This window comes from Cygnus olor, chromosome 20 (genome assembly GCF_009769625.2).
Source record: "Cygnus olor isolate bCygOlo1 chromosome 20, bCygOlo1.pri.v2, whole genome shotgun sequence".
NCBI classification, from domain to species: domain Eukaryota; kingdom Metazoa; phylum Chordata; class Aves; order Anseriformes; family Anatidae; genus Cygnus; species Cygnus olor.
Window position 1 is genome coordinate 576,053 of NC_049188.1, and position 15,139 is coordinate 591,191.

At 45.9% G+C, this 15,139-nt stretch overlaps 1 protein-coding gene across 1 annotated transcript; it reads right to left on the reverse strand.

Moving 5' to 3' along the window:
• Positions 1 to 452: 452 nt before the first annotated feature.
• LOC121057892 (1-acyl-sn-glycerol-3-phosphate acyltransferase alpha-like) lies at positions 453 to 8,675 on the reverse strand. Its single transcript, XM_040532617.1, has 6 exons — positions 8,358 to 8,675; positions 5,145 to 5,278; positions 4,531 to 4,706; positions 4,137 to 4,232; positions 3,564 to 3,636; positions 453 to 1,109 (listed from the first exon to the last, which is right to left on the reverse strand). The coding sequence occupies exons 1-6, from the start codon at positions 8,540 to 8,542 to the stop codon at positions 964 to 966; spliced, it is 810 nt and encodes a 269-aa protein (XP_040388551.1). The 5' UTR covers positions 8,543 to 8,675; the 3' UTR covers positions 453 to 963.
• Positions 8,676 to 15,139: the final 6,464 nt, after the last annotated feature.

The following is a 15,139-nucleotide window of genomic DNA, read 5'->3' on the forward strand; positions in this document are numbered from 1 at the left end:
AAACAGATGATGGTAAAAATGAAGTTCAGTGCCTGAAACTCAAGCTTTTTTTTTTTTTTTTTTAATTTGATATTTGATGTCTACTGGTGCTCTGTTCTCCGTAACCTGCCACAGAAATTGTGTTGAGGAGATGGAGAAGACAGGGAAAAACTAGGAAGTATTCAGAAAATTCATTCTGGGAGCAGCTGCAGCTTCCAGAGTGTACTTGGATTGAAAAATATGTAAGTTGTATTAAAAATCACGAGATTATCATGTTATGGCAAGGGTGTCAAGAAATACCTTTCTGCGGTTTCCTCTGAGTCCCCTGGGCACATTCACTTCACACTTTCAAGATCTGCCCATCTACTGAATGCAAATTCTTACTTTGCTTAAAAGGAAGGCTGAGGAAAAAATCAAACAACAACAACAACAACAACAACAACAAAAAAACAGAAACCACTGACCCCCGCAGATACACATAAGGAATGCGTTGGTCTTTAATTCCCCTATAATAAACTGCCTTGGCTTCCACCTCTTGTGGCAGAGGTAACTCCCAAGTCCTCCCCATGGTAGGAGATTTCTCCTGAGTGTTCTTGCCAGGGGATCGTGGTAACCTTCTAACCCCAAGACACCCAGGCAGGATGGCCATAGGTTCAGGGATAAATGCCTATATCTTGTTGGTTTTGAACAGGAAAAGGTAATCATAAGCACGCAGAGATGATCACAGGAAAGGTCTAGCTCTGTCTGGGGTCCAGCCAGAGAGAAGTTCTCAGGGTTACGATTACGAAGAATTGTCCTGTTATCCATTATGTGTCTGTCCACAGAGCTGAGGCAGCACAGTTCTCTGAAAGGAACACAACAACCATTTCACTACTTCCATGTAAAAGTTTTTCTTCCTCTGTGGACATTTGGCCTGTCTCTGGTGTGTCAGGGTTGCAGTCATGGTTGTTTCTGTTTCCAGACCTTTTTGTGGTTGCTGGATCACTAATGGGAAGCCCCATTCGTCATTCCTGATATCCCCTGGTAGGTGGTGATCATGGAATCACGGACCTGCTCGGTGAGCTTGGGAACATCTTCTGGGCCTAGACCAAGAGTCTCGACTTCTGGCAGGATCTGGATGGTGATTTTCCCTGGAAGAGTAAGACAGAAGGGTCAGAGGGGAATGAAATATGTGAGTGGTATGGGAGAGCAAGAGAAGCTGTAGCAGAGGGATTGGTGCAAATCAAGGAACAAGACGGAAATTAAGGGAAATGTGTCCTTTCACACTAAAACAGCTGTGTAGCAACCTAGTCATATCCCAGATGCACAGAGCAAAAACCCAAACCAGATTTTTCCCATGCAGAGAGACCATCAGGCACGGACACTCATTTGTATCCAATGCAAAAAAACATGTGGAATAAGATTTCACAGTGGGAAGAGGTCACCCACGGCAAGTCCTGGCCCTAGACCTCAGAGTCTGTCTGGATCTAGGTAAAGAGAATGAGAGGTCTGTAATACAACACATCCAAACTGGACATGCTCTGACCTATGTATACTGAATTCAGCAGAGTCTTTCTTTACCAAAACGCACTTAGTTATGAGAGGAACCATGCCCAGAAAAACTTGGTTTTCCAAGATATGTCTCAGGAAGTAGTACCTTAGCAATGGACTGGTGTAAACAGGAAGGATATACAGGGGAATTATCATGATGCTCTTCTGTTCTTGCACCCAGTGGCCCTTGTTCTGGACAGTGGAGACAAGACACTGCCTGCACAGACAATCACCTAAAGATCTGGGGAGTGTCCGTATTACTTTTAACTTTTTTTTTTTCATGCCTTTACATGCGTGCTAGGAAATAGGATCCAGGAGTGTTGCTGGCAGAGCCATGCAAGGAAAATGAAACAAAAGCACAGAGAATAGCTTCCCAAAAGAAGAGGGCATGCTGCCTGCCTGCACATATACCCACAAAACACATTAAATGCAAAGCTAGGCCTTGTATCTCAGGAGTCTACTACGCTTCTCTTGGTGTTGCAGAAAAAGCTGAATGATGACAAGGCGGTGCTAGAAGTGCTGCTGCTGGGGTATAACAGACTTCCAGCAAGCACCCCACTTGCTCCATGCATGATAGACAGCTTCAATGTGCAGACACCGGACACCAGCTGGGCCTTCCAGAAGCCCATCAGCATGGCCAGAATCACTGGGGACATGGAGAACTGTCCTGGCCTTGTGATCAGCCTGCTCAACATGCAGAAATCTTGGGCATGTGCAGCACATCTTCAGAATCAGCCCTGGCAAAACTTCCAGATGGGAAAAGCAGAGAGGTACAGGAAAAGCAATCTGTGGTCCTTTCTTCAGATGTGAAAGTCCTTCCTATTCAACAGCAATTTGGAAATGATTGACCCTGAAGAGTGCTTAGAGGTCACAAAAAATCCCAGCTAACCACAAACTCCCAGGTTTTGGGGAGGTTATTATAAAGGTAAATGTACATACAACTGCAAATAGTCTTTCCTGAAATGTTCAAGGAGGTTGTAGAATCTCCTTTCTTGGAGTTATACCAAACTTGGCTGGACAAGGCACAGAGCAAACTCATCTATCTTTGGAGCTGGTCTTGAGTGAAGTAAAAGGTTCATCTAACAAAGAGGTCCCTCCCCACTGCATTTTTCTCTTATTTCCCATGGAAGTGCTTTATCTTGATTGCCCAGCTAAGCAGGGATGTCATGGAGAGGGAGTGCAAGGAGCAGGCTAGCAGAGCAGGGAAGACATCTGAAATCTCTGCTCGTGCTCCTATCTTAACTCCCATGTGGGGGAATGCTTCCACTACTGAAAAGCTCTTGTGTGTGGCCAACAGAGAGAGAATAAACCCAGTAGTTGAAAGCTGAATAGAAACAGATAATTCAGTGTTTACCTCTCTCTTCCAGATGTCTGCCTTCAAGGGAATGACTACCTCAAAGTACAAATGATGACAGGAATGAGAATTTCAGCTGCAAATCCTCCCCTTAGGAAAGAGCAGGGCCTGAGACCAGGCTGGGGGAGGGTAGGAAGTGCCAGAAGCCCATTTTGGGGTGGGTGCCAGGGAGGAACAGGCTAGGCTGTTTTTCTCTGCAGGAAGTTGAAAGATTTTTTCCACATTTTCCTTTTGAAACCTAGACCCATTTTTTTGACCCGTCAAAAAGATGAAGACTCATCTTTTTTCCCTGTGACATTTTATAACGGTGACAAGCAGAAATTTTGTCATCATAAATGTATGAAACATGTATGAAAGAACAGGGTAAATGAGAGGAGATAGGAGTCTGCATAACTTTTGCTGAGAACTGTGTTTGCTTTTGCTCCCCAGCTTACAGCAGTGGAGCCAGGGCAGGATCTGCCCTAGGACTCTGCTGCTTCTCCAGGTTCCCTCATTGGACAAGCTCTGAGAAAGCAAACAGCAGAGGCAAGTATTTCCTAAAGTATTCCACTCCCTCTCCTCCTGAAAAGAAAGAAACTGCCTTTGTCCAGCTGCAATCCCCACATTGCATGTGGTTCTCTGCCCACCCACCTCATGGCTCCCTCCAAGGACTGAGCTCGCACAAGCAGCCAGCCTGCTTTTTGCCCCAGGTAATCCTCACCTGGCGTGAATCTCTTCTCTTTCTGGCTGTAGAAGTCGCTGTAGGACGAGATCACCACAGGAATAATGGGGACCTGGAGGGGAAGCAGTCTACAGTAAGTGAAACTACGAATTTCTCTGTTCCTCACCCAAAAGTGAAATGGTGTTTTCAGATGAACCATGTACTTTGCTGATAACTATCCCAGTTAGCTTCATAGTAGACACTAAAAGGGATATTTCAATCATTTAACCATATTACCCAATGTCTGCACTGTTGGTTTTTATTTTTTCTTCTCTTTATTTAGGCCAACAGTGCCTGGATTGCCAAATAGAGGCCTGTTCAGCAGGAACTCTCCAGTGCTGGTCCAGTGCTTTTGTCAAGGTTCCCCCACTTTTTTCCCAGGCGGAGTCACTAAGGTTTTCTACCTGTCCCAGAAATGTCTCCCTCCTGTGCCACCTGCAGGATCCTGCTGTGCTCCTGGATGGGTGCTCAATCCAAAGGGAAGTCAGGGACCAGGAGCCTTGTAGTCCTGCTTGTTGGTGGACCATGGTAGGCAAAATACATCCCAAGAGGCAGGAAGAAGGTGGCTCTCACCTGGGCTTTCACAGCCAGCTGGAAGGCCCCACGTTTGAAGGGCAACATGGAGCCACTATGATTGCGAGTTCCCTCAGGGAAGATCAGGACGCGGAACTGCAGGAGGGAGAAGACATTGAGATGGAGGGATCTCGAGTTGCTATTCAAAACCACTGCACAGGCATACTGTCCTGGGACTGATCTGTCTGCTCCTAGCCATGCAGAGACATGCACTTCCTCCACTTCAAGCACTTTCTGGACACAAAATATAGTTAACCCACCAGAGGAGCTCTTACTTTGTTTTGTTCTGTGCCTAGTCCAGAGACCAAGATCACCTTCCAGCCACATCAAGGTTCACATTTTCCAGTGGCTCAAAATGCCTCCTGCTCCCCACCAAAGGGTCTTCCCCACTCACATTGTCTTTGTGCATGGAGTGTGCCACCTCTGTCAAGGTAGTGATAGACTCTTCCCTCTTCTTGCGGTCAATGAAAATGAGTCCTGCAAGCCAGCATGCTAGGCCAAAAGTGCCCATGTATAGTATTTCCTTCTTTGCAATGGCCACACAGCGACTTGGCAGTATCTCCATCATCACTGGAAGGGAAGAACAAGGACAGAACAAGTGTTCTTCTACACTGACGTTCCCTCCAGCCTCTGGGCTACAGCCCTCTGCTCTGGGAAACGCCATACCTACAGCTTCTGCAGCTACCACCCAACTTCACAGGTCATAAACATGTTGGAAAAGGGATTCTGAGGGTCTCCAGACCAACCACCCACTTAGAACAGGACTATTGAATTAGATCAGCTGATGTTCTCATCCTAATTCTGTTGCAAAGGATGAAGCTGCTTTAGCTTGAAAATGACTGTTGTGCTCTAATGCCCTGGAACACACCCTGCCTTGGGGCTAGTTGGGATGGACTGTGTAGCAGCCACTCCTGCCCTTCTGCATGTGGTATTAGGGATTTCATAACTACCATCCCTTCAAGAGCAGTGGAGCCAGGAGCAGAAGACAGGATCAGGTTCTCCACATACCCATAATGTCAAGGGAGGTCTGGTGATTCAACACTAGTACAAAAGGCTTCTTGGTCCTGAGGTTCTCCTTGCCCTTCACCACTATCTTGATACCAAAGATGTATTTGAGTGGCAGAAACGACATGCTGAGAAACCTGGAAAAGGGAAGCAGATGTGAGACGAAGAGAAGCTAAAATTGAGTAAAGGGGCCAAAAAAACAGTCTTCCATGCTAGCCCATCTTACAGACTGCTCCTGAAGAGTAGCCTGTTTCTCCACAGTCCAAGATTTGATCCATTATTGTCTGTCTTGGAGAAGAACTACTAGTATGGCTCTTCAACTCTCATTAGAGAAGACAAATACACCTGGTAGGTTTTCTTCAGGACAGTTTAGACCAATGGCCCAGCAACTCCAGCTGCAGAAATTCCATGGATCAGCCAAATATCAGCTAATCATAGAATCATAGAAACACAAGGTTGGAAAGGACCTACAAGATCATCTAGTTCAACCGTCCTCCTATCACCAATACTACCCACCAAGCTACTAAATTATATCTCTTAGCACCTTGTCCAGGCACTTCTTGAACACCACGAAGGATGGTGACTCCACCACCTCCCTGGGCAGGCCATTCCAGTGCCTGACCACTCTTTGAGAGAAAAGGTTTTTCCTGATATCTAATCTAAATCTCCCCAGGTGCAACTTGTGGCCATTTCCTCGAGTCCTATCATTAGTTATCTGAGAGAAGAGGCTGACACCCTCCTCATCATAACCTCCCTTCAGGAAGTTGTAGAGAGCAATGAGGTCTCCCCTGAGCCTCCTCTTCTCCAGATTTAACAATCCCAGCTCCCTCAGCTGTTCCTCATAAGACTTGTGCTCCAGACCCCTCACCAGTTTTGTTGCCCTTCCCTGGACATGCTTCAGGGCCTTGATGTCTTTCTTGTAATGAGGGGCTCAAAACTGAACACAGTACTCGAGGTGCAGCCTCACCAAAGCTGAGTACAGGGGGATGATCACCTCCCTGCTCCTGCTGGCTACAGACTATTTCTAATACAAGCCAGGATGCCATTGGTCTTCTTGGCCACCTGGGCACACTGCTGGCGCCTGTTCAGCCGAGCATCGATCAACACTCCCAGGTCCCTTTCCTCTTCACAGTCTTCTAGCCACTCTGCCCAAGCCTATAGCGTTGCATGGGGTTGTTATGGCCAAAGCGCAGAACCTGGCACTTGGCCTTGTTAAACCTCATCCCATTCGCCTCAGCCCAGCAGCCCAGCCTATCCAGATCCATCTGAAGGGCCACCCTACCCTCAGGCAGATCGACACTACCTCCCAGCTTGGTGTCATCTGCGGACTTACTGAGGGTACACTCAATCCCCTTATCTAGGTCATCAGTAAAGATATTAAACAAGATAGGCCCCAGTACCAATCCCTGGGGGACACCACTTGTAATGGGATGCCAGCTGGACTTAACTCCATTAACCACAACCTGGAGGGACACGGCCCTCCATCCAGTTCTTTACCCAGAGAAGAGTATACCTGTCCAGGCCACGGGCAGCCAGTTTCCCCAGGAGAATACTGTGGGAGACCGTATCAAAGGCTTTGCTGAAGTCTAAGCAGACTACATCAACAGCCCTTCCCTCATCTACCAGTCTGGTCACACGGTCATAGAAGGAGATAAGGTTGGACAAATACGACCTGCCTTTTGTGAACCTGTGCTGGCTGGGCCTGATCCCCTGGATGCCACGCAAGTGCCGTGTGATCTCACCCAAGATGACTTGCTCCATAACTTTCCCTGGAACCGAGGTCAGGCTGACAGGTTTGTAGTTCCCTGTGTCCTTCTTATGGCCCTTCTTGTAGGTGGGAATCACATCGGCAAGCCTCCAGTCCTCTGAGACCTCTCCAGAGAACCAGGAATGCTGATAGACGGTGGAAAGCAGCTTGGCAATCACCTCTGCCAGCTCCCTCAGCACCCTAGGGTGGAGCTCATCTGGTCCCATGGACTTGTGACATTCCAGATGGAGGAGCAGGTCTCTAACCATCTCTTCCTGGATCACGGGGCGGTCGGGGGGGATTCTCTACCTGAATCACAGGGGACGTCCAGGTCAGGGAGTAAAGTACCCTGAGGATAACTGACCCGACTATTAAAGACAGATGTAAAGAAGGCATTGAGAACCTCAGCCTTATCCTTATCCTCAGTGATCACATTTCCAGCTGCCCAAATTCATAGTGCACCTGTTTGTACTCTACTCCCCTGTCCACATTGCAGGATCTTGAATATGGGCTGCAGTAAACATGCTGTGCATCTGACACTGCTATTGCCCAGATGGTGGGAAGAGAGATGATTTTGTCACTGGATCACAGACTGCAATTTGCATAGACAATGGAAAAATAAAGATCAAAGTCAGGCACAAAAGTCAAGAAAAGTTCTTAAAATAAAAAGCTGGGAACTTGCACTGCAACATACACCTTCTGAAGTAGTGAATCCTTTCTCTGTAGCACTTCTAGGGGTTACAAAGTGCTAATGCTGCTGTGTAGCAGTTAGCTTCTAGCTCCCACTTACCCCATGCCCCAAGAAGCTGTCCATTAACACATGCTGCTGCAAGTCACAGCTCACACAAGTACACCCAGCTGCACAGCCCCGTGGCTCATTGCAGAGGCAGAAATGGATGGGGAGACAGAATGGGCAGTGAGGGGAGACTCACTCAGAGACTGACAGACCTGGGGGACTGACCTGTGATTTCAGTGATGAGGACATCAGTGACAACTCAGGTGTATGCCAGCAGTGCACCGTGGTAATGTGGGCACTGGCTGAGAATAAAGTTGAGGGGAGAAAAAGAGAAGTGTACCCTCAGAAGATTTCTCAACACAGCTTAGAAGGGGAATGACCACCCACAGGGAGGCAGGAAACACAGCTCTGAAGACCAGTTAGGAGTGGTTTACTGAAAAAAAAAAGGTTACTTTACCTGTGCGTTATATTCGGTTTGTTGGTATTACATAGTTTGTCAAATTCATGTCACCTTTTACATCCTTTCCTTCCCCATCATTAACTATTCTTTCTATCAACTCAAGTAAAATCCCCAAAACTTTCTCCGTTCTCTAAATTGCAGGACTACGTAACACCACACATCAACATAAAACTAATTCCTCCCCACTGCAGCACAGTTCCCAGGACTCTCCAAAACAGAGTGAGAGTTGACTACATCAATGCCCAGAGCAGAAAGAAGCCACAGCCAACTTACTTCATGTTTTCACAGTTACGTCCACGAGGAATACTGGCGGTAATAACCAGAAGGCTTATGGTGAAGACCCACAGCTTATAGAAGCACATCTTGCAAAAGAATCTGAATGCAGGATTCTTCTGGTAAAGAATTAGAAATGCAATGAGCAGAAAAGTAAATGGGTAGCAAAGAAGCAGTAGCTCCATCCTTTCAGCCCAGAGTTAACCAAAGGAGTGTTGCCCAGAACAGTAAATGAGTAACTAGCACCCAATGCTGCGGAGCAGAGTTTAGATTCCCTTGTTCAGCTACATGTGGGTGGCGCAGCACTGGAATGAGATTTGGGAGATCTTCAGCAAGGCTGAAACTTGGAGTTCAAATAACCATGGAAAGCCGGTTTAGCAAGGGAGCTGCAGCAACACTGTGTAGGAGCTGGCTGGCAAGCAGAGGCAAACATGCAATAGCAAGGTTGTGTATGTGAATGATCTGGGGGGGGGGGGGTCTGGGCTGGTAGAGCAATGACTGTTTGGAGAGAGAGACGCCCCCCTTCAGGGGCAGGGGTCTTTAACACAAGCATTCATTTGTGTCAAGCTCTGCACATAAGAACTTTAAGAAATCTTTAACAGGAGGGAGTGCGATGTTTCGGACAGCACAGGTACCCAGCTGTTGTGCTGTCCAGAATGCCTTACCCTGTGCAAGCATCAAACTTCGCCAAGTGAGCTGACTGCAAGAGGTCAGGAAATCAGGAATCAATATTATGGAGGAGAGATAGAGAAAAACAGTGATCATAGCAGCCGATTCCTTGCCCACACATGCAGGCATTAGAGGCACCAAACTTAGCAACTGGATGTTTCTCAAAGAGAGGGGGAAAAGTGACAAAAAAACCACCTGTCTAGACAAAAAATAAACAAAGCTACTCCGGATGTTTTCATGGCCAGAGTCAGGCACATGTTTAGACAACATCTCCATATGTAAGAGGTAAATCAGGAAATCACAGGTAGAACCTGGGAGTGCTCCAACAGTAGTTCAGCTCCTAAAACACAGCATGAAGAGGATCTTCACAAGTGTAATGACAAGGCTGAAAAACAAAAGCTTTGTCTCTCATCAGTTGCACAACAGGCCTTGCTCAAGCAGCTATCACTTAAGTGGAGTAACATTACTAAATTCCAAACAGTACTGAGATCTACAGATTCTCAAAGGACATTTGGAAGACCCATAAAGCCACATCAGTTTTCACCCACAACCTAAAGAACAAAATCAAATCTCCAAGAATAGTAAAAGGGGCAAGACTCAGCAATAATTCATGAAGAAATTAAGGAAAGGCATGATAATAAAGAAAGGCATCATCTGTGCTCCTTGCTCCCTGGGTTGAACCAGTGACTCCTCTTCTTCTGCCGTCTTTTGTGGGAAAACTGGAGATAAGTGAATACTCAAGGTTTTCTGTGACCACAGGACAGGCAGCCAAAGCAAAGAGTTTCAGTGACGGCCTCCTCACTCTGTAGTGTTTCCTGTTGCATCAGTTGAGTATCCAGGAAAGTATTGCATGGTGAGGAGAGACACCTGGCCCTGAACCAGCATGTGCCAAAGGCAGGCACAGCACAGCAACCGGGCACTGTGACCCCTCTGTGCCAGTGCTGCAGAGACTAGCTGTCTTTTGGAGCTCATTCATAGAGACCAGCCATGGCTGTTTTGTTGTTATCTAGAAGCCAAGTTCTGGTCCATCAAATAGTTATATTCCTAATGCCTTTTAAAATTCTCCCATCCCATACAAATCCTATCAATAACAGTTATGGATTTTCACACTTTGGTGCAAGCTGATTTGACAAGCAACTGGTTCATCCTGAGCTACCAGGAGACAGGTTCCTAAAATGTAATGCCAGTGAAAGGGGCTTTGAATGGCTGTTCTGCAAGGACAGCTGTAGCTGTCAAATCAAGGTTGCTGTTGTCAGGCACCTAATGAGAGAGGAACATCTTACACAACTCTACATGTGAAAACTCACCCAGAACATCTAGGGACAAAAAAAGGGAGCAAAAAGGAATCACTGCAAACCACTGAAGAGCTTTACTTTTAAGCCACTGACAGCAATTTTCAAATACATTCATCAAGGCTATAAGGAAATTATATTTCTTTAGCATACAGTGCACTACCAAACAGGTACTAAACTATAGCAGGTTGATGTCTCTTACCCAAAGGAACATAGCAACCCTAAAACACAATGGATCTATGAGAAAAATGTCTCCAGCACAAATTATGGTTTCCACATGGTCAAAATAAAACACAGCCAGAGAACGACATAAGCAGATTTACAAGTGTGAGCATCTGTTAGTCCTCAAATTAGAGGGCCAAGTTAAGAGAGGAGTTGTTCTCTGTGGCATCTCAGTGATAGTGACAGGGGCGTAACCAGCATCAGCTAGGCATCGCAGAAGGGTAACGCTGCACATTCAAAGCACTGAGGACAGCTGCTCTCAGGAACACATCAGATATGCAAGAGTTTGAAGGTAGGCTCATGGTTATATGGGGCTTTCAATAGTTAGTATCTCCTATGAGTATGGGAAAACGAAAGGACAAAAAGAGGTAATAAAAATTATGCCATTCCCAACTCATCATGGACAGAGAATTAGCTCAGATCTAACAACACATTTAGGCTCCAAACCCACTGATACTGAAATTCTCGGATAACATTTTCTTCTGTTGCAAAGATCCATAGCATCTAGACCCATTATGCTTCCATTTCAAAAGCAGACAGATCTTGCCTTTCAAGGTTTTAGAAACTACAGCTCTAGTGAAACTCCTGGCTTTTAGACTAAATGTATCCATGTTCACCTGACTCCCTTGCCCCTGGATCTTTGCACCTTCTTCAGAGCCTGGCCCAATTTAAATGAATCTTAGGTAGTGGGAGGAGGGTCTTGCTCTTCTCAGGAGCTTTTGTCATGCAGCTTCAATGACTCTCCTACTCACTAACTCTGCTAAGGCACGCATTGGCCAGAAGAGAGAGGTGGAGGCAGGAAGGTGATCTGATCTAATTGGAAAAGACTGAGAAAATTAATTTGTCCAAAGTAAGCAAATGAAGTGTCAAAAGAGATCTGACTGCTGTCAGTAAAGCAAAGCTGGAGAGTTGGGAGAGCTGTTCAACTTAAAGGTTATGATTAACTTTTAAGTGAGAAAGGAATGATTTCAGGATGAAATAAGAGGACTGGATTCTGAAATGGGAGTGAATGGATTCTGAAATGGGAGTGAAATCCACTGGAAACTACTGACACAAATATCTCCACTGGAAGAGACTGGAACAAGCTATCAGAGGGCAAAGCGTTGGGACTGCTCACTGTGAGGGCTGTATCGTATCAGCCAGCCAGTCCTCTAATGGAGAGCAGTGCTGAAAGGAATTCATCTACTACATACTCAGATAAACAGACATTAACACTGATGTGAAAAGTTTCACAAGGATTCCAGATTATTAGACAAAGGACATCAAGACTAATCTGTATTTATCATGCTCCCGCTGTACCTCCATGATGAATCTTCACATAACTCAATTGTACAAGGCACAGATTAGCTTTGCATTTCTACTTACGAGTAGAAGAAATAGATGTAACTTCCCATAATGACAGAAAAAGAGTTTCAACAAGAAAATGTGTACCAACTCATGAAACTTCCCATAGCATCCATGACAGAAATGTAATACAACAGGCTGGAATAACTTGAGCTCTTGGATCCATGATAATAGAGCCGGGGACACTCAGGTGAGCTGAAGACTGGAAAATAACTCAGTTTACCACTGTAAATGAAAGAATCATATTAAAAAACAACAACAACAACAAAAAAAAAAAGATGGGGGAATGGACCCCTGGAGGTCTGTAGTCCAACCAGCTGCTCAGAGCAGGGTTAACTCCAAACCCAGATAAGCTTGCTCAGGGCCTTGTCTGGGTAAGCCTGGAGTATCTCCAAGGATGGAGATCCCACCAACTCTCTGGTCCCTGTTTCAGCACTGAACCATTATGAGAAGGAAGAATGTTTTTGTCTAATGGGAATCTCCCTTGCTGCTGCAAGTGTCTGTTCTCTCTCATTCTTTCACTGTGCAGCTGAGAAGCATTTGACCTTATAGCTGCTCATTAGGCAGCTGTAGACTGAAATGAAATCTCCTCCTCTCCCCTCGTCCTCTCCAGACTGAACAAATCCAGCTTCTTCAGCCTGTCTTTGTACAGCACAAGCTCCAGCCCACTGACCATCTCAGTAGGCCTCCACTAAAGTGAAATGTAGTCAGTGCTGGGAGATGGTCCTGAGCAATATGCACATCCATTCGCAGAGCTGAAGCTGCTGGGGGAAGCTGCAGGTGGGAAAGAAGGTGAATGAGAAGCCATGACAGTGCCATGCTTCTGAAATTAGCAGCAGAGACTGAGCAGGGCAAACAAACCTGTCCTGGCCCCTGCCAGGGAAGTGGCTCCTTCAGGCTGCACTCCTCCACTCTGTGGCTCTGCCAGATGGGGCAGGCACAGTCTGAAGTCTCATCAGAACAGCCCTGATCCTGCTGCACATGTACTTCTGTGAATTTGACTAAGCAGTTTCATCAAGTTGATAACCTTGATTAAATTTTCCACATTTCAGCCTTGCATTTAGCTAAAAATGGAAAAATAGGTACTCTGTGCTTAGTGCACACAGAAAGATCATAGGTGATTGGGTCCCTCAGTACAAGAAGGACATTGAGGCCCTGGAGTGTGTCCAGAGAAGGGCTACGAAGCTGGTGAAGGGCCTGGAACACAAGTCCTGTGAGGAGCAGCTGAGGGAACTGGGGGTGTTTGGTCTGGGGAAGAGGAGGCTCAGGGGAGACCTCATTACTCTCTACAACTACCTGAAAGGAAGGTGTGGGGAGCTGGGGGTTGGCCTCTTCTTGCAGATAACCACTGATAGGACTAACTTTTTCACAGTGAGGGTGACAGACCACTGGAACAGGCTGCCCAGGGGGGTTGTGGAGTCTGCTTCTCTGGAGACATTCAAACCCACCTGGACGCATTCCTGTGTGACATGATTTAGGTGTTCCTGCTCCTACAGGGGGGTTGGACTAGGTGAACTTTCAAGGTCCCTTCCAATCCCTAACACTCTGTGATTCTGTGACTAGAGGGAATGGCCTCAAGTTGTGCCAGGGGAGGTTTAGGTTGGAAATGAGGAGACATTTCTTCTCAGAAAGAGCAGTCAGGCATTGGAACAGGTTGTCCAGGGAGGTGGTGGAGTCACTGTCCCTGGGGGTGTTCAAGGAAAGGTTGGACATGGTGCCTAGGGACATGGTTTAGTGGGTGATACTGGTAGTAGGGGGTGGTTGGACCAGTTGATCTTGAAGATCTTTTCCAGCCTTAATGATTCTATGATTTTGAGCTAGTCATTTGGACTTGACGATATTTGTAAGTCCCTTCCAACTGAAGTTTTCTATTTTCTATCTATGAATTCTCTTCATTAAGTTAATTGCTGAAATCAAAAGGTAATGAATGTGCCCTCCTGTGTCATCAAGGGTCTAAATAAACGCTGGGGGTGCACGTTAGACAACTAGTACTAAAAAACTAAAGCCAGAGAGACTGACACACATCCCCAGTGTAGTCAGTGTCTCACACCCATCAAATCTGTTGACTCCCTTGAAACTCTCAGCACCATGAGCTTAACCAAGAAACACTGGGCTTCAACCCACTCCTAGGGGATGTTTGCATGTAAGAACCCTTCTGTGTTCAAAACGTGTCCAGGCTTATGTTTGTCAGCCTACACACCTGGGGCATTTCGTCACCCCAGCATCACCCCAGCACCTTGGACAAGTGGTGGCAGAAGTCAGTACCTACACCTCTTCTTTTTCTCTGAGGATCTCACAGGAACTTTTTGCCTTTTGGGAGAGATAAGGAGGAGATTACTGTCAAGTGTTTGTTGGAGCTAAATCCTGCACTGCCCCTTTTTCTGAGGAACACTTTTGTAGTGCTACATGACACAGGATTATGGCTCAGAGACTGCAGCAAGATCTATCTTCCATCATTAAAAATATATGGGTTCTTCACTTGAATCTGCTTCATTCAATATTTCCAAACTAAACCTACCACCATCCTCCACCTGGCTTTGGTTATTGCACCTTTTACAAAGTGTAAAGAAAGTCTTGGCCTCAGCTCAAAATTGCAATTTATTGATCAGCTACAGTAGCACAGCAAATTAGAGAGGAAGGAGAAAGAAATTTTGATTCCTTTCAGGAAAAGCTATTGAAGGGAGAAACTAGATTAGGTCTTACTTTCTTGTACTTCAGACTGATCCTGTCTTTGCTAGGACATATCCCATCACCTCCACAGCCCAGGGGTAAGTCATTCTGGCTCATGCCAGGCTGCAGAACAATTTATCAGAGTTTTCCATCATGCTGTGTGATGCCTTAAGCATTCTGGATGAGGGGCAGGTACTGATGAGAGAACAGCTTTTTTCCATGTGGACAATTTCTTGGTTCCATATCCAACAAAAGCAGGAACAGAGGGTTTTTAACAAGTCTGTTTGGGGTGCATGAAAGCTATTGCTGTTTCACTGAAATTACTAGATTTTCTCTGGAAACTGAAGCATGTACATCTTAGAAATAAAAATAAAATGGTAATAATAATAATAAAGAGAGCAAAAATATGCAATCTATTCCAATGCCCCAGTGTCTTTCTGTGTAGACTGGAAACTTTGTGCTATTTCACATGAAAGGAGTGTACAAAACCTGTCTTTTGACAGTAAAGCTTACTGGGACCCAGTGTAAGTGAAATTGCCTGAGCAAGCAGTATGTTTGGGAGTGAGTCTCTTGATTACTCATTTT

Bases quoted from the DNA above. Each gene is read 5' to 3' on its own strand.
- LOC121057892 (XM_040532617.1), bottom strand. From the start codon at position 8,542: ATGGAGCTACTGCTTCTTTGCTACCCATTTACTTTTCTGCTCATTGCA. The intron at 4,707-5,144 runs GTATGTGGAGAA...CTTCCCTTCCAG, and splicing joins GACCTCCCTTGACATTATGG to TGATGATGGAGATACTGCCA. The intron at 3,637-4,136 runs GTGAGAGCCACC...CTTCCCCTCCAG, and splicing joins AGCTGGCTGTGAAAGCCCAG to GTCCCCATTATTCCTGTGGT.